Source organism: Ranitomeya imitator, chromosome 5 (genome assembly GCF_032444005.1).
Source record: "Ranitomeya imitator isolate aRanImi1 chromosome 5, aRanImi1.pri, whole genome shotgun sequence".
Lineage (NCBI taxonomy): Eukaryota > Metazoa > Chordata > Amphibia > Anura > Dendrobatidae > Ranitomeya > Ranitomeya imitator.
The window spans coordinates 448,977,979-449,000,353 of NC_091286.1; the positions used below are offsets into that span (position 1 = coordinate 448,977,979).

General features: G+C 43.9%; 1 protein-coding gene across 12 annotated transcripts in view; it reads left to right on the forward strand.

Moving 5' to 3' along the window:
• The window catches only part of DLG1 (discs large MAGUK scaffold protein 1), a 348,066-nt gene that overhangs the window by 32,487 nt on the left and 293,204 nt on the right, over window positions 1-22,375 (forward strand). For all 12 annotated transcript variants that reach the window (XM_069727207.1, XM_069727208.1, XM_069727203.1 and 9 more), the window contains exons 2-3: window positions 2,117-2,248; window positions 9,794-9,954. In XM_069727207.1, the coding sequence (XP_069583308.1) occupies window positions 2,117-2,248; window positions 9,794-9,954 (293 nt within the window). The remainder of the gene's footprint in view (window positions 1-2,116; window positions 2,249-9,793; window positions 9,955-22,375) is intronic.

Sequence of the window (22,375 nt, forward strand, 5' to 3'; positions counted from 1 at the left end):
CAGGCGTACTTATCTGCCCTGTTGAAGGCAGGGTAAAGTTATGCAGTGCGCAGGCTCTGGGCCTCTCTGACCTGTCCCGGCGCCTGCTTGGTTTCTGAGCCTGGCTGATCAGACATATCAATAAAAAAATGGTGGACAACCTCTTTAATCGAACACCTACTGTGGCAACCAAAAGTTTTGCATTTTCTTTAAGTGTGATTACTTGTGTCTGGTTGTCGTGATACCATTTTCCAAGTGCATGAAGTTGTCATCATGCAAGACCTTAATTTTACACCATAATTCTTTAGAATACAGGTATGGTCATTTAATAAAAAAAAAAATGACAAAAGTTTTGCATATACTATTTATTGATCACAACATAAAGAGTAATTGTTTACAATGCCATAACTTAGTATTTTGTAGCATAACCTCCTTGCTTTAATTACTGCACCTCACCGACGGGGCATTGAAGCCACTAGGGTATTCAAGACCTCCTGAGGGATCTTGCGCCATTACATTTGCAAATTTGCAAACAATTAATCTTTATTGCTATGGGTACGGGCCCCCAACTCCTTGCACTAACTGATCCCAAAGCTGCTCTTACCTTCAAATCAGGTAAGCCAAACAGGCGAACACTTTTCTTTGCTAACCAATTTTTTTTTACTAAATTGGTTGTGTGCTTAGGATCCTTGTCTTGCTGGAATTTCCAGTCCCTGCCTACTTTGGTTTTACCATGTGGCAGCATTACATTCTTCAGTATGTCCTTGTACATGGTAGCATGCATATTTCCATCAGTTCTATGCAGAGCGCCAATGGCAGATGCAGAAAAGCAGCCACAAACCATGATCTTGCAACCACCTTGTTTCACTGTAGGTGTTTGGCACCTTACATCATTACATTTTCCAATTGGGCGGTACATAACAAATTGAACTTGGATTCATCCAACCACAACTCCTTAGACCAATCTAACTTTCCATTGGCTGTGTTCCTTGGAAAACTCAAGTCAGACCTTCTGGTTCTTTGCGGAGATTAAAGGCTTCTTGTGTGGAACTCATGCATTCAACCCTACAGCTCTTAGCCGTCGCACGGCAGCTTGGCCACTCACTTTGACCCCATATTTTTTCATTTCGTACGAAGTCTGTACTGCACTTTTCTGGACCTCAGATACTAACTTTTTCTTAATAATATGATCAACTTTGGAGGAGGTTTTCCATGGTCGTTTACTTGTAGGTTTGTCAGCTGTTCCATAACCTTCTTTTTCTCTTATTATATGCAACACTTGAAATTCAACTGCTCATAGTTATCTCTTTTTTTGTGTTTTTGCCTGACTTCACTCTCAGAATAATAAGCTATCTAACATCTGGTGATAAATCTGGCTTTGCCATGTTTTAATCAAAAAACACACAACCAAAAAAAAATTCAAATGTTAAGCAAAATTCCACTACCCATGACAAAATATGCAAAATTTTTAGCCCAGCAAATGTTGAAAACTAATACATAAAGGGATAATACCATGTCACACAATTTTCATCCTTTATAGCTAACAGCCATTTGCTTCTGGTTTACTAAAATCACCAGGAAAATGGCATCACAACAACCAGACAGAATGATCTCACACACAAAAAAAGCAAAACTTTTGATCGCCATTGTATACGGTGTGTTCATTTACACCTACGGTAATTTTATTGATGCAGTCAGGACATTAGTATCCATACTTTATTTATTTTTTTTAGCATTTAGTGTGTACATGTTTCACACTGTAACTTAATTTTCTTCCTGAAGTCAAAATGGTGACACAAGTAAACTTTTTTTTTTTTAAATCAAATTTGTAATTGTTCTTTCACCACTTAAAAATGAAACAAAAAAATTATATGTTTGGTATCTGTATCTGTGGTGAATACTATTGTCAGGTCAGTTTTATCATATAGTGAACATTCTGAATAAGAAAAAAATGAATACATTTGTGGATCTGCAGTTTTTTATTTTTTGTGCAATGTTTGAAGCACTTGCACCTAACTGTAGCTTTTCACATCAGTAGTCATTTCTGCCCCCTTCCTTGTATGTAAACTTTGTTTTAGTTTTTTATTCTTTGCTCTGTGTGACATAACATTTAATATTTATTTTTATACTTGTATAGATACTCAGCGTGCCCTGGACCTTTTGGAGGAGTATCGCACCAAACTGAACCAGACTGAGGATAAGCAACTCAGAAAATCAATCGAGCGGGTCATCAACATCTTTCAGAGCAACCTCTTCCAAGCTTTAATTGGTAGGTCTTTTAGATTCTTGGAGTGTTAGGGTGGGGATGAGAGGAGTGAGGGGGGGAATGAGAGGAGTGAGGGGAAAATGAGAGGTGTAAGGAAAAAAATGAGAGATGTGAGGGGGAAAATGAGAGGCGTGGTGGGAAAATAAGAGAAGTGAGGTGCTATAACTAACCACAGATATTTACTATGCCCAGGCAACGCCGGGCTGTTCAGCTAGTTTCTTTATAAGAGCAGTGATAGTAAGAGAGATACGCTGAAGCTGCACCACATACAGTAAAGGTTAAAAGTTTGGACATGCTTATTCATGCAAGCTTTCCTTGTTCTAGTAAGAGGGTGTACATGAAGGGGCGCATATGGAAACAAGGAGTAAAATAAACATTTGAAACTAACCAGAATGTGAATTACACCTTAGATTTCTCAAAGTCCCCCCCTCTTACTCTGATGACAACTGTAAGGCATGTGCACAATAAATATTTGGTACAGTAATTTTGGCATCTTTTGCCAGGAGAAGCGCGCGTTTTTGATAGAGATTTTTTAGATTGGGAAAAATACAACATATGACATACAGTACATATGACATACAACAGTACATACAACACATACATATAGACATACAGTACATATACACAACACATACAGTACATACAACATAGAGTACACACTTACCATCACCTTGATTCCATGCACATACTATTAAATATACAAGGTATATACCCGTGTAGAAGCTGAGTTTTTCAGCACTTTTTTGCGCTGAAAATGCCCCCCCCCCCCCCGGCTTATACATGAGTCACGTTCCCAGAAAGCCAGCGGCGGAGGGGGAGCAGAGGGCCACAGAGGCCAGATCGGGAGGCTGTGGCTAAAGCCTGTGCAGCTGCTGTAATAGCGCACAGTGCCAGCCGCCGGCTTTCAGCACTCATCATACTCGCCTACCGACGCACCCTCGGTGCTGGCACTGCACCTTGTTCCGGCCGCCGGCGCCTGCAGCTCTTCCAGCCGAGCGATCACGTGGCCCCGCTCATTAAGGTAATGAATATGCACGCCTCTCACTCCAATAGGCATGGCGCGCAAATTCATTACCTTAATGAGCGGGGCCACGTGATTGTGAATCTGCTGGAAGCTGGAACAAGATGCAGTGCCACCGAGGGAGCGCAGGCAGGTAAATTAGGGAAAAAAAAACACATCTTAACAGGAATCATACATAGGGATAAGGGGATAAAGCCACGCACACCAGGACAGGGACTGGGGAGCCACGCACACCAGGACAGGGACTGGGGAGCCACGCACACCAGGACAGGGACTGGGGAGCCACGCACACCAGGACAGGGACTGGGGAGCCACGCACACCTGGCTTATACTAGAGTCAATAAGCTTACCCAGTTTTTCGTGGCAAACGTAGGTCCTCGGCTTATACTCGAGTATATGCAGTAATTTTTCCACCTGCACTGTGGAAAAATTCATGTACACTAATAATTTACAGTTTTGTAATGTCATTCTATTTGCTGCATCGCTTGCTATATGTAACACCCAATTGTTAAGTGAATTAAGTGCATCTGTGTTATACACTGTAAAAGAATATTTAAATGACTGCATGTTATTTGACCATTAGTCATTATTATTATTTATTATTATAGCGCCATTTATTCCATGGCGCTTTACATTTGAGGAGGGGTATATACAGAAAAACAAGTAAAATAATCTTGAACAATACAAGTCACAACTGGTACAGGAGGAGAGAGGACCCTGCCCGTGAGGGCTCACAATCTACTAGTCATGAGTAAGACTACCTAGTGCAGTCGAAATACATGGACTGTGTCATGTCGACCATGTAAATTTTTTCTTTTATATGTACCATATTTTCTTAAGAAAAAGAAAAGGAAAATCCAGTCCTGTTGAGCCGGACTCCAATTTTTTCTATTATCCTTGATGTGAGGCCAGAGTGACGCCGGTGTCTGAGCCCCAGGTGGATGAGCATAGAGCCACTATTTTTCCTCACACCCCTCATTTTCACCTCACACCTCTCATTTTCCCCTCAGTATATTATACATGTTTGTCATCTCCCTTATATATAGTATACACGTGTCATCTCCTGTATATAGTATATACCTGTATGTCATCTCCCCTGTAAATAGTATATACCTGCTGTATGTCATCTCCTCCTGTATATTGTATATACCTACAGTGAGGCAAAAAAGTATTTAGTCAGTCAGCAATAGTGCAAGTTCCACCACTTAAAAAGATGAGAGGCGTCTGTAATTTACATCATAGGTAGACCTCAACTATGGGAGACAAACTGAGAAAAAAAAATCCAGAAAATCACATTGTCTGTTTTTTTATCATTTTTTTTGCATATTATGGTGGAAAATAAGTATTTGGTCAGAAACAAACAATCAAGATTTCTGGCTCTCACAGACCTGTAACTTCTTCTTTAAGAGTCTCCTCTTCCCTCCACTCATTACCTGTAGTAATGGCACCTGTTTAAACTTGTTATCAGTATAACAAGACACCTGTACACACCCTCAAACAGTCTGACTCCAAACTCCACTATGGTGAAAACCAAAGAGCTGTCAAAGGACACCAGAAACAAAATTGTAGCCCTGCACCAGGCTGGGAAGACTGAATCTGCAATAGCCAACCAGCTTGGAGTGAAGAAATCAACAGTGGGAGCAATAATTAGAAAATGGAAGACATACAAGACCACTGATAATCTCCCTCGATCTGGGGCTCCACGCAAAATCCCACCCCGTGGGGTCAGAATGATCACAAGAACGGTGAGCAAAAATCCCAGAACCATGCGGGGGACCTAGTGAATGAACTGCAGAGAGCTGGGACCAATGTAACAAGGCCTACCATAAGTAACACACTACGCCACCATGGACTCAGATCCTGCAGTGCCAGACATGTCCCACTGCTTAAGCCAGTACATGTCCGGGCCCGTCTGAAGTTTGCTAGAGAGCATTTGGATGATCCAGAGGAGTTTTGGGAGAATGTCCTATGGTCTGATGAAACCAAACTGGAACTGTTTGGTAGAAACACAACTTGTCGTATTTGGAGGAAAAAGAATACTGAGTTGCATCCATCAAACACCATACCTACTGTAAAGCATGGTGGTGGAAACATCATGCTTTGGGGCTGTTTCTCTGCAAAGGGGCCAGGACGACTGATCCGGGTACATGAAAGAATGAATGGGGCCATGTATCGTGAGATTTTGAGTGCAAACCTCCTTCCATCAGCAAGGGCATTGAAGATGAAACGTGGCTTGGTCTTTCAACATGACAATGATCCAAAGCACACCGCCAGGGCAACGAAGGAGTGGCTTTGTAAGAAGCATTTCAAGGTCCTGGAGTGGCCTAGCCAGTCTCCAGATCTCAACCCTATAGAAAACCTTTGGAGGGAGTTGAAAGTCCGTGTTGCCAAGCGAAAAGCCAAAAACATCACTGCTCTAGAGGAGATCTGCATGGAGGAATGGGCCAACATACCAACAACAGTGTGTGGCAACCTTGTGAAGACTTACAGAAAACGTTTGACCTCTGTCATTGCCAACAAAGGATATATTACAAAGTATTGAGATGAAATTTTGTTTCTGACCAAATACTTATTTTCCACCATAATATGCAAATAAAATGTTAAAAAAACAGACAATGTGATTTTCTGGATTTTTTTTTCTCAGTTTGTCTCCCATAGTTGAGGTCTACCTATGATGTAAATTACAGATGCCTCTCATCTTTTTAAGTGGTGGAACTTGCACTATTGCTGACTGACTAAATACTTTTTTGCCCAACTGTATGTGTCATCTCCTCCTGTATATAGTATATACGTATCATCTCCTCCTGTATATAGTATACACCTGTATGTCATCTCTTCTGTATATACTATATACCTGTATGTCATCAACTCCTATATATAGTTTATACCTGTATGTCATCTCCTGTATATAGTATATACCTGTATGTCATCTCCTGTATATAGTATATACCTGTATGTCATCTCCCCTGTATATAGTATATACCTGCTGTATGTCATCTCCTCCTTTATATAATATATACCTGTGTCATCTCCTCCTGTATATAGTATGTACCTGTGTCATCTGTTCCTGTATATAGTATATACCTGTCATCTCCTCCTGTATATAGTATGTACCCATGTCATCTCCTCCTGTATATAGTATATACGTGTCATCTCCCCTGTATATAGTATATACCTGTCATCTCCTGTATATAGTATATACGTGTGCCATCTCTCCTGTATATAGTATATACCTGTGTCCTCTCCCCTGTATATAGTATATACGTGTGTCATCTCCCCTGTATATAGTATATACCAGTGTCATCTCCTCTTGTATATAATATATACCTGTCATCTCCCCTGTATATAGTATATATATGTGTGTGTCATCTCCTGTATATAGTACTACCTCCTCATCCCACCCTCTCTCTGTTGGAGTCCCCCAAGGCTCTGTTCTAGGACCTCTACTCTTCTCAATCTATACAATTGGCTTGGGACAACTCATAAAGTCCCATGGATTCCAGTACCACCTCTATGCTGACGACACTCAGATCTACCTCTCTGGCCCAGACGTCACCGCTCTGCTGTCCAGAATCCCAGAGTGCCTATCAGCCATATCCTCCTTCTTCTCCTCTCGCTTCCTCAAACTCAATGTGGACAAATCTGAACTCATCATCTTTCCTCCATCCCACAAATCTTCCTTACTTGACCTATCTATCGCAGTCAATGACATCATGCTTTCCCCTGTACCCGAAGTCCGCTGCCTCGGAGTAACCTTCGACTCTGCCCTGTCCTTCAAACCACACATCCAAGCTCTTTCCACCTCCTGTCGCCTCCAGCTCAAAAATATCTCCAGGATCCGTCCTTTCCTCAACCCCCAATCTACTAAAATGCTTGTGCACGCCCTCATCATTTCCCGCCTTGACTACTGCAACATTCTTTTCTGTGGCCTCCCTGCTAACACCCTTGCACCTCTCCAGTCCATCCTTAACTCTGCTGCCCGACTAATCCATCTCTCTCCTCGCTACTCCTCCGCTTCCCCCCTCTGCAAATCTCTTCACTGGCTCCCATTCCCTCAGCGTACCCAGTTCTAATTTCTAATACTGACCTACAAAGCCATCCACAACCTGTCTCCTCCGTATATCTCTGAACTAATCTCTCGATATCTTCCCTCACGTGACCTCCGGTCCTCCCAAGACCCCCTTCTCTCCTCCACACTTATTCGCTCTTCATCCAATCGCCTCCAAGACTTCTCCCGAATATCCCCCATCCTCTGGAACTCTCTGCCCCAACACATCCGACTATCAACCACAGTCGGATCCTTCAGACGGAACCTGAAAACTCATCTCTTCAGGAAAGCCTACAGCCTGCACTGACACCGCTGCTGCCTCACCACCAACGAAGCTACCGCCTCACCAACACCGGAGCTACCGCCTCACCAACACCGGAGCTCCTGCAACCCTCAACCTACTGTCTCCTTCCCCATAATCCTGTAGAATGTAAGCCCGCAAGGGCAGGGTCCTCGCCCCTCTGTATCAGTCCGTCATTGTTAGTTTGTTTACTGTATGTGATATTTGTAACTTGTATGTAACCCCTTCTCATGTACAGCACCATGGAATCAATGGTGCTATATAAATAAATAATAATAATAATAATAGTATATACCTGTGTCATCTCCCCTGTATATAGTATATATCTGTGTGTCATCTCCCCTGTATATAGTATATATCTGTGTGATCTCCTGTATTAGACCGCGTTCACACGTTATTTGGTCAGTATTTTTACCTCAGTATTTGTAAGCTAAATTGGCAGCCTGATAAATCCCCAGCCAACAGGAAGCCCTCCCCCCTGGCAGTATATATTAGCTCACACATACACATAATAGACAGGTCATGTGACTGACATCTGCAGTATTTCCTATATGGTACATTTGTTGCTCTTGTAGTTTGTCTGCTTATTAATCAGATTTTTATTTTTGAAGGAGAATACCAGACTTGTGTGTGATTTAGGGCGAGTTTCATGTGTCAAGTTGTGTGTGTTGAGTTGCGAGTGGCGACATGCGTGTAGCAACTTCTTGTGTGTCGAGTTGCATGTGACAGGTTAGTGTAGCAAGTTGTGTGCAGCAAGTTTTGCGCATGGCGAGTTTTGCACGTGGGGAGTTTTATGTGTGGTGCGTTTTGAGTATGTGCAAGTTTTGTGTGAGGCAACTTTTGCATGTGTTGCAACTTTTGTGCATGTGGCAATTTTTCCGCGTGTGCAAGTTTTGTGTTCGGCGAGTTTTGCGTGAGCCTAGTTTTGCATGTGGCGAGTTTTGAGCGGCGACTTTTGTGTTTCGACTTTTATGTGGCGAGGTTGGTGTATGTGTGGACTCTCATTTCATCAGTCCATAAAACCTTTGAAAAGTCAGTCTTAAGTTATTTCTTGGCCCAGTCTTGACGTTTTATCTTATGTTTCTTGTTCAAAGGTGGTCGTTTTTCAGCCTTCCTTACCTTGGCCATGTCCCTCAGTATCGCACACCTTGTGCTTTTTGTTACTCCAGTAACGTTGCAGCTCTGAAATATGGCAAAACTGGTGGCAAATGGCATCTTGGCAGCTTCACGCTTGATTTTCCTCAATTCATGGGCAGTTATTTTGTGCCTTTTTTACCCAAAACGCTTCTTGCGACCCTGTTGGCTATTTGCCATGAAACGCTTGATTGTTTGGTGTTCACGCTTTACAAGTTTGGCAATTTCAAGACTGCTGCATTCCTCTGCAAGACATCTCACAATTTTGGACTTTTCAGCGCCCGTCAAATCTCTCTTCTGACCCATTTTGCCAAAGGAAAGGAAGTTGCCTAATAATTAAGCACACCTTATATAGGGTTTTGATGTCATTAGACAACACCCCTCCTCATTACAGAGATGCACATCACCTGATTTACTTAATTGGTAGTTGGCTCTCAAGCCTGAACAGCTTGGAGTAGGACAACATGTATAAAAAGTATCATGTGATCAAAATACAACTTGCCTAATAATTCTGCACACAGTGTATGCAGCATCAATAGTAAAAGATAGAATGTTAAAAATAATAAAAAATATGGTTCTCACCTTCCGACGACCCCCGAACTCAGCGGCGCTCCCGGTATGTTCCGCACCCAGGAATGCTTTGCACGAAGGACTTTTATGACGTCACGGTCGCGTGACCGCGACGTCATCTCAGGTGATTCGCGCAATGCATCCCTGAGATTCCCCAGTGGGAAAATCTGCAGCATGGGCACAGCAACTGCAGAATCCCACAGGATTGCATGGGAATGTGGTTTTTTGAAAGCATTTTTTAAGTGTTTCTGCTGCGGCGGAAACTCATAAAAAACGCAATATGGGCACATAACCTAACACTCAATACTTGGTTCTGGTCAATAGCTGCATCTGAGAATACCATATGGCGAGACTACTGTTTTTAACAGAAAATGGTCTCCCTTTTCTAATGGTTGTAAGCGTTGGAACGGAGACGTCTTTTTGTGCTTTACTTGATTTTATATCCTGATGTGATTTATTTACTTTACTTTTCAGACATACAAGAGTTTTATGAAGTGACCTTACTGGACAATCCTAGATGTACTGACAACTCCAAGGCACCTGAGCCAGTACTGCCTGTGAATACTTGGGACTTTTCTAGCCTTCCCAGCACAGCTGTAACATCAGAAACATTACCAAGCAGTCAGAGTACAGAGGTAATTTTTTCTGTTTTCTATGCAGATGTTTAATAAGTTTCAGTAATATTTTTCATAGGAAATTTTCCAACTTGATCAGGTTTTTGGGGACACTTTTGTTTTTACTTCTACATACATGCAAGTATTTTTACTTAACAGAAATAGTATGTGTGTGTGTGTGTACAATGTATTTATTTTTAAGAATTTGCTTCATTTAAACAACCCACTCCTAAAAATCATTTTTTTTTTATCCCTGTTTATTAGAACACTAGATGGTGGCCTGATTCTAACGCATCGGGTATTCTAGAATATGCATGTCCACGTAGTATATTGCCCAGCCACGTAGTATATTGCCCAGCCACGTAGTATATTGCCCAGCCACGTAGTATATTGCCCAGCACAGAGCCACGTAGTATAGAGACGTAAGAAAAAAATAATAAACATATACTCACCTTCCGAAGGCCCGTTGGAAGTCCTGCTTATACTCACCATCCGCCGCCTTTGCCGCTCTTCGCCACGCTCCCGGGACCGCTCCATTGCAAGCGGCAAGGTCCTTGTCGTGCAGGACCTGACGTGACGTCGCGGTCACATGACTGTGTAGCGGTCACATGACCGTGACATCACGGCAGGTCCTTTTCGCGCAGGCGCACAGGACTTGTGATGACATCGCGGTCACATGACCGTGACGTCATGGCAGGTCCTTCTACCACACTATCTGTGCGACCGGAACGTGCCGGTTGCATAGCGAGGAGCGGGAAAGGCGGCGTAGGTGAGTATATAATAATTTTTTTAAAATTATTTTTAACATTCGATGTTTTTACTATTGGCGCTGCATAGGCTGCGTCAATAGTAAAAAAAACTTGGTCACACAGGGTTAATAGCAGTGGTAACAAACTGCATTACACCGCGGAATAACGCGGTCCGTTACCGCTGCCATTAACCCTGTGTGAGGGCAGACTGGAGGGGAGTATTCGGGCGCCGGGCAGTGAGTGCGGGGGAGTAAGGAGCGGCCATTTTCTTCCGGACTGTGCGCGTTGCTGATTGGTTGCGGCAGCCATGACAGGCAGCTGCCGAGACCAATCAGCGAACGAATAACCGTTACAGAAAGACGAACAGACGGAAGTACCCCTTAGACAATTATATAGTAGATTGTCTGTGAAAAATAATGTTCATATTGAGGCATTTTCCGTAATTTCCGGCGTATAAGATGACTTTTTAACCCCTGAAAATCTTCTCAAAAGTCGGGGGTTGTTTTATAGCAGTGTTTCTCAACTCCAGTCCTCAAGACCCACCAACAGGTCAAGTTTTCAGGATCTCTTAGTATTTCACAGGTGATAATTTCATCACCTGCTTCAGCATTAACTCCATCACCTATGGAAATCCTGAAAACATGGCCTGTTGGTGGGTCTTGAGGACTGGAGTTGAGAAACACTGTTTTATAGGGTGTGTGCGGAGCAATCTGCGGTCGCTGCATATGGTGGGGGAGCTGTCCTGATGACTAGGTGAGGGGTCACCTCACCGGGAAGGTGTAAGTGAAGCAAGCTGCACGCGTCCAGGACGCCTGGGGTATGGAAAAAAGAGCTGTGCTGTGCCCAGAAAAACACATCTTTATTCGGACTCCCATGACAGCACTACGAGAGAGGGGATCCGCCCTTCAGGAACAGGAAACCTACAGATACAAAAGGGCGGCACCTCTCCCCATGCATCAGTTGGTTTCCTGTTCCTGGAGGGACAGGTTCCTACAGATTTCTCGTAAGGAGCCCAGGCCGGCCGGTCGAATCTGGTAGCGGGGGGGTCTCCTACCTCGACCGGTGCGGAAAGTCCTGGAGACGCCACGGTGGTCCAGGCTGGACTGCACGTCAGTGGCGTTGGCAGCAGGGAGCAGGGTCCGGAGGATTCCTTGTCTCCGGAAGCCGGCGTTGGTAAGTTCATTTCCCCTTCCTGAGCAGACGGCGGCAGTGAGGTGCGGTGGTGTGGTTGCGGCGTCGGATGTGGAGCGCTGTCCGGAGCACTGCTGGGCATTCCCGGCGTCCTGCATCGCTCACTGAGCGTTTCCGGAACGCTGGGGCGCCGGGGGTGGAGCCGGCAGGCGCTTCCGGTTTGCGGGTTGACTGCGCATGCGCGGTCTTTCCAAAATGGCGGCGCCCATGGTCCGGTCGCCGGTTCTTCTGTGCTACCACCGCTAACCTCCCAGCTGCAGCCTGATCATCAGGAACCAATGGGGAACACGCCAGGTGGCCTGCTGACCGGAATACAGGGGGATATAAGCAGGGGTTGGCGATAGAACCCTGCTTTTGGCCACAGCTTCATCATGGCAGATGATGGTGAGCAGCAGCCTCAACTTCTGGATAAAGTACGGCAGGAAGCCGTGGGAAAGGAGCATATCAGAAGTGACCAGTCCAGCCGTAAAAGCTCGTCCAGGCAAGGATCTAGAGCTTCGACTGGCAAGGAGCCCCCTCGTGTTCCGGTACCTTCCTCTTTGACGTACACTGGTAAGTGATCTACGAGAATGTTCACTCAGTGACGCGGGCCCCTTATACTTTGTCATTCTAGGGGAAGAGAAGTGCAAAGTCGAAACATAAGGAGTGTGCCCTATGTGAAGTTCCCCTACCAGATTCCTACCCTAAAAAATTGTGTGCCTCCTGTATACAACAGACGGTGAGGTTTACAGGAGTGGAAGGGTTGAGTGACATCAGGCTAGATAGATGGTATCTCCCTTATTGTCCTCCCCTAGGTAGCGGAAGAATCTGCTTCTACGGCTAATCTGCGTGAGATGATCCGTACAGAAGTAAGGGAATCCCTGCGGTCTATGTCCCAGGCGGGAAGTTCAAAACAGAGAGCCTCGGTGATCTCTGATTCGTCAGAGGAAGATAAAGAGGAAGGTTCTTTTCGCTCAAATCTCTCTTCCTCGTCATCAGAAGAGGAATCTGGCCGATTCTGTCTGCCTCTGGACCGGGTGGATAAGTTAGTCAAGTCGGTCAGAGGTACGATGGGCCTAGAAGAGCCTAAGACTCAGCTTTCCCGTCAGGAGCTAATGTTCAGCGGCTTGGAACACAAGAAACGCAGATCCTTCCCGGTGATTGATAAGATTCAAGACCTGATTCTCCGGGAATGGAAAAAACCGGAGAAGAAAGGTTCTTTGCCACCGGCTTTAAAGCGCAGGTATCCCTTTGAAGATACGGATGTGGATACCTGGGACAAGGCCCCTAAATTAGATGCGGCGGTGGCGAAGGCATCTAAGAAAGCAGCTTTACCTTTCGAGGACATGGGGTCCCTTAAAGACCCTCTTGACAGGAAGGCGGAGATCTTCCTTAAGGGTACGTGGGAGATGGCAGCCGGATCCTTGAGGCCAGCAGTGGCTGCGACTTGTACAGCCAGATCCCTAATGGTCTGGTTGGAACAGTTGGAATCCCAGCTTAAAGAAGGCGCCTCCAGGAATTCTATTCTAGGTGCGCTTCCAGTGATTCAGGATGCTGCGGCTTTCTTGTCGGACGCGTCGGTGGACTCGGTCAGAATGGCGGCCAGAGCAGCAGGACTCTCCAACGCGGCTCGTAGAGCCTTATGGTTGAAGTGTTGGTCGGGGGATATCCAGTCAAGATCCAAATTATGCGCTATCCCATGTAAAGGGGAATATCTCTTTGGGCCAACCTTGGATGAGCTGCTCGAAAAGGCTGGAGATGATAAGAAGAAATTTCCTAATTTGTCATCAGCCTCTTACCGGCGTCCATTTAACAGAAGGAGATTTGGTCGTGGAAGGAAGCGCGCATCCTCACCCTCTAGAGAAAATTTTAGATGGGAGGATAGACGCAGGAGAGGTACGGGTTACATGTTTCGCCGTTCCTCAAAAGAACGTAAGAAACCAGACCAATGACTAGCAATCCCTGTGGGAGGGAGATTGTCAACCTTCTCTTCCGCTTGGACTAACATCACGAATAGTGTCTGGGTCCGAGGTATTGTATCGGAAGGCCTAAAATTGGAATTTGTTCATTGGCCTCGTGATAAGTTTATGCTAACCCCCTTGCGTTCCTCCACTATTGAGCAGACGGCCTTAGAGTCAGAGGTCATGACTTTATGCCGTAAAAATGTACTGATTGAGGTTCCGGAGTCAGAGAGAGGAAGAGGATTCTACTCTCCTCTTTTTTTGATTCAAAAACCAGACAAGTCGTTCAGGACTATTATCAATCTTAAATCCCTTAATGAATACCTGGTTAATAACACGTTTAAAATGGAGTCAATCAGTTCCGCAATAAAGATGTTGTTTAAACACTGCTTCATGGTAGTTGTGGACTTAAAGGATGCATACTACCATGTTCCTATCCACGAAAACTTCCAGAAGTTTCTACGTGTGGCGGTGTCTATGGGAGGTATTGTTCGCCATTTTCAATTTAGAGCCCTTCCCTTCGGCCTCTCAATGTCTCCCCGGGTATTTACTAAAGTAGTTGCGGAGGTTATGGCGCACTTACGTGAATCCGATATTCTCATTGTTCCTTATCTGGATGATTTCCTAATAGTGGGGAACTCAGTAGACCATTGCCTGGCTCAGGTTAAAACAGCTATATTTAAACTGGAAAATCTGGGCTGGATCATAAATTATGATAAATCCCGATTGCAACCCCTAAAGACCCAGAGGTTCCTAGGGCTGCTGTTAAATTCCGAGTCCCAACAATGCTGTCTTCCGCCTGATAAATTGCTTCATATCCAACAACAGGTGTTAAAAGCAATTAATAAACCATCCATGACCCTTAGACAGGCTATGTCTTTGTTAGGTTCCCTAACTTCCTGTATCCCCGCCGTCCGTTGGGCCCAGTACCACTCCAGGCCTTTACAGTTTGACGTACTACATTATAATAGGGTCTTACAGGGTTCCTTGCAGGGTCAGATGACATTGAGTCCAGGGGTTCTTACATCTCTTAGATGGTGGCTAGAGGAAGACAATCTGTCAGCAGGAGTTCCCTGGGTGACTCAGGTGACTCGGGTAATCACAACAGACGCCAGCCCCATGGGGTGGGGGGCTCACATGGGTGACGTGGTAGTCCAGGGTCTATGGGACCCCCAAACATCAGCCTCTTCCAATCAGAAGGAGTTGATGGCAATTGAATTCTCAATTAAGGAACTCCTCGTGTATCTACAGGGTCACCATGTCAAAATCCTCTCCGACAACCAGGTGGCAGTGGCCTACGTGAATCACCAAGGTGGAACACGCTCCGAGTTCCTGATGGAAATAGCGGACCGCCTGCTCCAGATAGCGGAAAACCATTTTCTATCTTTAACAGCAGTGCATATAAAAGGGAAGGAAAATATAAGGGCGGACTTTCTAAGTCGAAACACCTTAAGACAAGGAGAATGGTCTCTGAACTCAAAAATCTTCAACCAAATTGTCCGCAGGTGGGGTCATCCAGAGGTGGACTTATTTGCCAACAAGGACAACAGAAAAACGAAAATATTCTGTTCCTTGAATCCCAGGGAATATCCGCTGGCAGTGGATGCCTTCCTGATCAGATGGGATTTCCGGTTGGCTTATGCGTTCCCCCCGCTAAACCTGTTGCCTCTGGTGGTCAGAAAGATAAGGGAGGATCAAGCGAGAATCATACTGATCGCTCCGTTCTGGCCCCGAAGAGCTTGGTTCTCCTGGCTCAGGACCATGTCGGTGGAAGACCCCTGGGTACTGCCGGACATCCCGGACCTACTTCATCAAGGTCCGATCAACCATCCACAAGTGAAGGGTCTCCATTTGACGGCATGGTCTTTGAGAGGTCACTGTTAAAAAACAGAGGATTTTCTCCAAATCTCATTGATACCCTTATGAAGAGTAGAAAACTCATAACAACTAAGATCTACTCTAGAACTTGGAGGAAGTTTCTGGCCTCTTCAAATTTTAATATCGAAGAGGGTTTACCAATTAACCAGATTCTAGAATTCCTGCAGAGAGGGCTAGAGCTAAATCTATCCACGAGTACGCTAAAAGTACAAGTCTCAGCCCTAGGGGCCCTATTTTCTTGTAACATTGCTGGTAATTTTTGGGTAGCAAGGTTCATCAAAGCAGCTAGTAGGTCCAGACCTATACACAGGAATAGGTCAATGCCTTGGGATCTCAATCTAGTCCTCTCTGCTTTGACTAAAGAACCGTTTGAGCCTTTACATTCAGCCTCACTTAAATTACTATCCCTCAAAACAGCATTTTTGGTGGCAATTACATCTGCTCGTAGGGTAGGAGACATACAGGCTCTTTCTAGGCTCTCCCCCTATACAGAGTTTCTACAGGACAGAGTAGTCCTCAGACCAGATCCAGCTTATTTACCGAAAGTGGCCTCAGATTTTCATAGATCTCAGGAGATAGTTCTACCATCATTTCTCCCTAATCCTTCTAATTCCAAAGAAGAGTTACTCCATACGTTAGATGTTAGGAGATGTCTCTTAGAATATATATCAGTCACTGATGCTTGGAAGAGAGAGGAGGCTTTGTTTCTATCCTTCCAAGGTCCCAGAAAAGGTCTTAGAGTGTCAAAGTGCACGTTAGCGAAGTGGATTAGGGAGGCTATCTCTCTGGCTTATACTGCAGGTGGAAGTCCTGTTCCGCAGAATCTGAGGGCACATTCCACCCGGGCCATGGCTACATCCTGGGCTGAAAGATCTGGAGTTTCCATCGACCAGATATGTAAGGCGGCTACGTGGTCATCCCCTTCCACCTTTTTCAAGCACTATAGGTTGGACTTGGGGTGCTCTTCTGATCTCACCTTCGGGTTAAGGGTGCTACAGGCTATAGTCCCTCCCTAAGGCAGTTTACATCTCTGTAATTCTCTCGTAGTGCTGTCATGGGAGTCCGAATAAAGCATTAAGCTACTTACTGGTAGCAGCATTTTTCGGAGGCCCATGACAGCACCCTTAGTTCCCTCCCTATTCACGTGGGGGTTGCACTTCCTATAGTATATATAATGAGATAGATAGATCTCACGTGTGGTATATAGTTCAATATGATGGATTATTTTTGTACATAAACTGTATATAATGTATGTTTGTGTGCTACTAACCGCGGTAGTCCTCTCAGGCTCTAATATACAACTGATGCATGGGGAGAGGTGCCGCCCTTTTGTATCTGTAGGTTTCCTGTTCCTGAAGGGCGGATCCCCTCTCTCGTAGTGCTGTCATGGGCCTCCGAAAAATGCTGCTACCAGTAAGTAGCTTAATGCTTTCACCTGTCTGACCTGCCCTTGTATCCTATTAACTCCCTCTCTGCCTCTTAGATAGGGTTAGAGTTGGGCTAAAGTTAGGCTTGGGCTAAAGTTAGGCTTGGGCTTAGGGGTGTGTTGGGGTTAAGGTTGAAGTTAGAATTGGGGGGTTCCGCTGTTTAGGTACATCAGGGGGTCTGCATGGCACCACCATTGATAACAGCTAATTTTGTGTTTAAAAATAGTCAAACCGTGCTCCCTCCCTTCTGAGCCCTGCCATGCACCCAAACAGTGGCTTTTCCCCACATATAGAGTATTGACGTACTCAGGAGAAACTGCACAACAAATTTTATGGTCCATTTTCTCCTCTCCCTTGTGAGAATAAAAAAAAATTGGTTCCAAAGTAAAAATTTTTGTGAAAAAAAAAAAAAAAGGTAAAATGTTAATTTGTGCAGTTTTTAGAATGGTGTAACTTTTGGGTATTTTCTGTTGACCCCCAAACTCGCTTCAAATGTGAGGTGGTCCCTAAAAAAAACGGTTTTGTAAACTTTGTTGGAAAAAATGAGAGATCACTGGTCAACTTTTACCCTTTTTACAACGTCCTAACAAAAAAAAAATGTTTCCAAAATTGTGTTAATTTAAAGTTGTCATGTGGGAAATGTTATCAACTATTTTGTGACACCCCTCTGATTTAAGGGTACAAAAATTAAAAGATTGAAAACTGGATTTTTTTTTGCCCAATTTCAGTTTTTACTTCCATAGATAAACACAAGTTATATCAAAGACATTTTACCATTAACATGAAGTACAATATGTCATGAAAAAACATTCTCAGAATCACCAGGATCCGTTGAAGCGTTCCAGAGTTATAACCTCATAAAGTGACAGTGGTCAGAATTGTAAAAATTGGCCTGGTCATTAAAAGGAATCTGTCATCCATTTTTTTGTGATATGATGTAAAAATATAATTAAAGTTAGCGTCACATAAGCATTATAGCATTACTCTTGATACCCCCTGACTCCCCCACCTTTGATGACTAAATACCGTTTTTATCTTTTTCTGCGGTGTATGTAAAACTCCTCAGTCCGCTCCGATTGGCGGGGCTTATTCTCCTTCTCTCTCCCCCGCTCCTCAGCTTGCTGTACGTAATATGATCTGTGAATATTACAGATCCCGTAGAGTTGCCGCTCGTGCGCATTGAAATGGCCTCTTGCGCGTGCGGATCCGGGTCATAGAACGTAATTAAAAATGCGGGCGCATGCGCATTACTGATTTTATGCTTTGATCACAATTGGGCAAAGCATACTGCGCATGCGTGAGAGGCCATTTCAGTGCGCACGAGCGGCAACTCTACGGGATCTGTTTTATTCACAGATCATATTACTGTACGTACAGCGAGGGGGGGTAGAGAAGGAGAATAAGCCACGCCCATCGGACCGGACCGAGGAGATTTACATACACCGCAGGATAGATAAAAACGCTATTTAGTCATCGAAGGTGGAGAGTCAGTCGGTATCAAAAGTAATGCTATACTGCTTGTGTGGCACTAAATTTAATGATATTTTTACATCATATCGCAAAAAATGGGTGACAGATTCCCTTTAAATACCAAATTGGCTCTGTCACTAAGGGGTTAAATCGCAAAATAAAAACTGAAAAACATTATTCCAATAAAAACAAATATAAAAAAATTAAAATAAATAAAAAAGTAGACATTTGGTATCGCTCTAACAACCTCAATTATAAGTCTGTCCCACTAGATTCGCACTTGAGTGAACACTAGTGTTGAGCATTCCGATACCGCAAGTATCGGGTATCAGCCGATACTTGCGGTATCGGAATTCCGATACCGAGATCCGATACTTTTGTGGTATTGGGTATCGGTATCGGATCAATAGGGATGTGTAAAATAAAGAATTAAAATAAAAAATATTGATATGCTCACCTCTCCGGCGGCCCCTGGACATCACGCTGGTAACCGGCCGGCTTCTTTGTTTAAAATGAGCGCGTTTAGGGCCTGCGAATGACGTCGCGGCTTCTGATTGGTCGCGTGCCGCTCATGTAACCGCCACGCGACCAATCAGAAGCCGCGACGTCATTCGCAGGTCCTAAATTCCTAGAATTAGGAGTTTAGTGAATGAGAATGACGTCGCGGCTTCTGATTGGTCGCGTGGCGGTCACATGAGCGGCACGCGACCAATCAGAAGCCGCGACGTCATTCGCAGGTCCTAAACGCGCTCATTTTAAACAAAGAAGCCGGCCGGTTACCAGCGTGATGTCCAGGGGCCGCCGGAGAGGTGCGCATATCAATATTTTTTATTTTAATTCTTTTTTACACCTCACTATGGATCCCAGGGCCTGAAGGAGAGTTTCCTCTCCTTCAGACCCTGGGAACCATCAGGATACATTCCGATACTTGATGTCCCATTGACTTGTATTGGTATCGGATATCGGTATCGGCGATATCCGATATTTTTCGGGTATCGGCCGATACTATCCGATACCGATACTTTCAAGTATCGGACGGTATCGCTCCACACTAGTGAACACCATAAAAAAAGGCAAAAAACGATGCTCTTTCATAATTCTGCCGATCAAAAGGTGGAATGTAAATAAAATTTATATCTGAAAATGTCATCTTGTCCTGCCAAAAATAAACTGCCATACAGATCTGTCTGTGGAGAAATAAAAACGTTATAGTTCTCAGAATATAGCGATGAACAAAGTTATTTTTCTCTTAGATAGCTCTTATTGTGTAAAGGTAACAAAACATTATATAAATTTGGTATCGCTGTAATCTCACCAACCAGAAGAATCACTTATACTTCATGAGGAACTGGATAAAAAAACAAAACCAATTCTTTACTTGCTGTTGATCATGCGGCCACCCAAAGATTGCATTAAGACTCGTCGCGCATTTATCTTACTCTCTGCGCTGAGCGCTTACATCAGGGTTTCTGAAATACGCAATTCAGACGGAATCCCTGGCATAAGATTCCCTATAATGAGGCAGATGGAGACCCTGTGGATGCAGTCTGGCCTGTGATCCAGCGGTGTCAGTGTTTTTACACGTGCATAAAATGGCGGTAGAACAGAGGTGTTTTTTTGTATGTCGTAAAATGATACCACTGAACAGAGGCCCAACGGCGTCCAGAGTAATAAATGGATTCCTTGGGTGTTTCATCTGAACTCGTCATTTTGAGATTTAATGGGAAACCTCCATGCTCTTCTGGCACTTAGGGGCTGTGTATATGGAGTCCATTTAGTGCTCCTTCCTGTCTGAGTCTCGCTATGTAGCAAAGAAGTACTATGCAGTCACATGTTGTGTATTGCCACGTTCAACAGAAATTGTGGGACAATTTTTGGTGCGATTTTCGCCCATTTTCCCATGTGAGAATGTAAAATATGGGGCTTTAAACAAAACGGAATGCGCAAAAATTAAAAGTTTTTGGGAGAGATTTGGAGAGCATATAAAGAAAACCTTAAATGTAGACATCCCATTAACGTCAAGTTTCATTCTATTCAATCTGGATCCTTCAAATTTACACTTTGAAAAAGGCTCACTGATGCCTCACCTGCTCAACGCAGCTAAAATAACTATCGCAAGACATTGGAAAGATGTAGAGACTCCTACTTGCAAAGAATGGATCATCCAACCAAATCGCTATATATGAGAAAATTAGACTTTCAGGATCTAAAAACCTAAAGACTCTAAACGCATGGATAGCCTGGTTGAACGCCTCAGAGGATCACCAAATAAGCACAACCGGTAATCTTTAATTTTGTCTCCCTACAAATTTCTTTTGCTATTCCCTTTTTCTCTTTTTTCTTTACATATAGTCTGATCTGTAATGTTGATGCCTTGATTTCAGTTTGATCTCCCAAATCGCTAAGTTAATCTCTATATTTTAAGCAGGACTTTGACACCCTACCCTTCCCTTTCCTTCCCGTGTCCCTCCCCACCACTGCCCCTTGTTTTCTAAATTCTTATTACAACCATTTTGGTTCACACATCCGCAGCCTTGTAGCGTTATCGTTGCGGTTTATTACGATTGTATTTTTGTTTTTGTTTTTCTATACTTTTACTATTTCTGGAAAATATTTACCCTTTTTTTCCTTTCCTGTTATATTATTCAAATTTTCTAAAAAAGAATATATACAAAAAAAAAAAAAAAATGAAATCCTTTTTTTTTTTTACCGCCCAACGGTATAAAACTTTGTGACACTCCTGTGATGTCAATATTATTAATGCACTCCTGGATGAATTCATTGAGAGGTGTTCTTTGTAAAATGGGGTCACTTATCGGAGCTTCTACTGTTCTGGCACCTCAGGGGCTCTCCTGGTTGGTCATGGCACCTGCAAAGCTTAACAGTAAAATCTGCACTATATAATATGGAGCTCCTTCCTTTCTGAGCTTTGCACTGTGCCTAAAAAGAAGTTCCCGATTACATGTAGTGTATTGGCGCATTTGGAAGAAATGATGAGCGAGTATACTCGTTACTCGAGGGTTCCTGAGCACGCTCGGGTGGTCTCCGAGTATTTCGGCATGTTCGGAGATTTAGTTTGTGACCGGCTGCATGATTTGCGACTGCTTGACAGCTTGAATACATGCAGGGATTGCCTGTTTGTTAGGGAATCCTCACATGTATTCAAGCTGTCTAGCAGCCGCAAATCATGCAGCCCGTCACATAAACTAAATCTCCGAGCATGCCGAAATACTCGGAGACCACCCAAGCATGCTCTGAGAAACTCTAATAACAAGTATACTTGCTCATCACTAATGAGGTCCATTTTTTTCGATTAGCCCTTATAAAAATGAAAAAAGGCTAAAACATTTTATTAGTATTATTGTTAATATTCTTTCTTCACTGTCCAATAGTATACATTTCTGTGAGGCACGTGGTGTCAACATGCTCACTGCACCCCTAGATGCATTAATTGAAGGGTGTAATTTGCCCAATGTTTTACAATTCTGTGAATCACCTGGTCGCTGCTAGATGAATTTTGTCATGCGGTGTACTTTCAAAAATAGTCACTTGTGGGGGATTTTGCTGTTTTGGCATGTCGGGGTCTTTTCAAATGTGACACAGCGTCCGCAATCTATTCCATTCAAATGGCGCTCCTTCCCTGCCGAGCACCCAATCAGTAGTTTTCCCTTACATATGAGGCATTCCTGTACTTTGGAGAATTTGTGCAACAAATTGTATGGTCCATTTTCTCCTTTCTACCTTTGTAAAAATGAAAAATTTGTAGCTAAAGCAACATTTTTGTGGG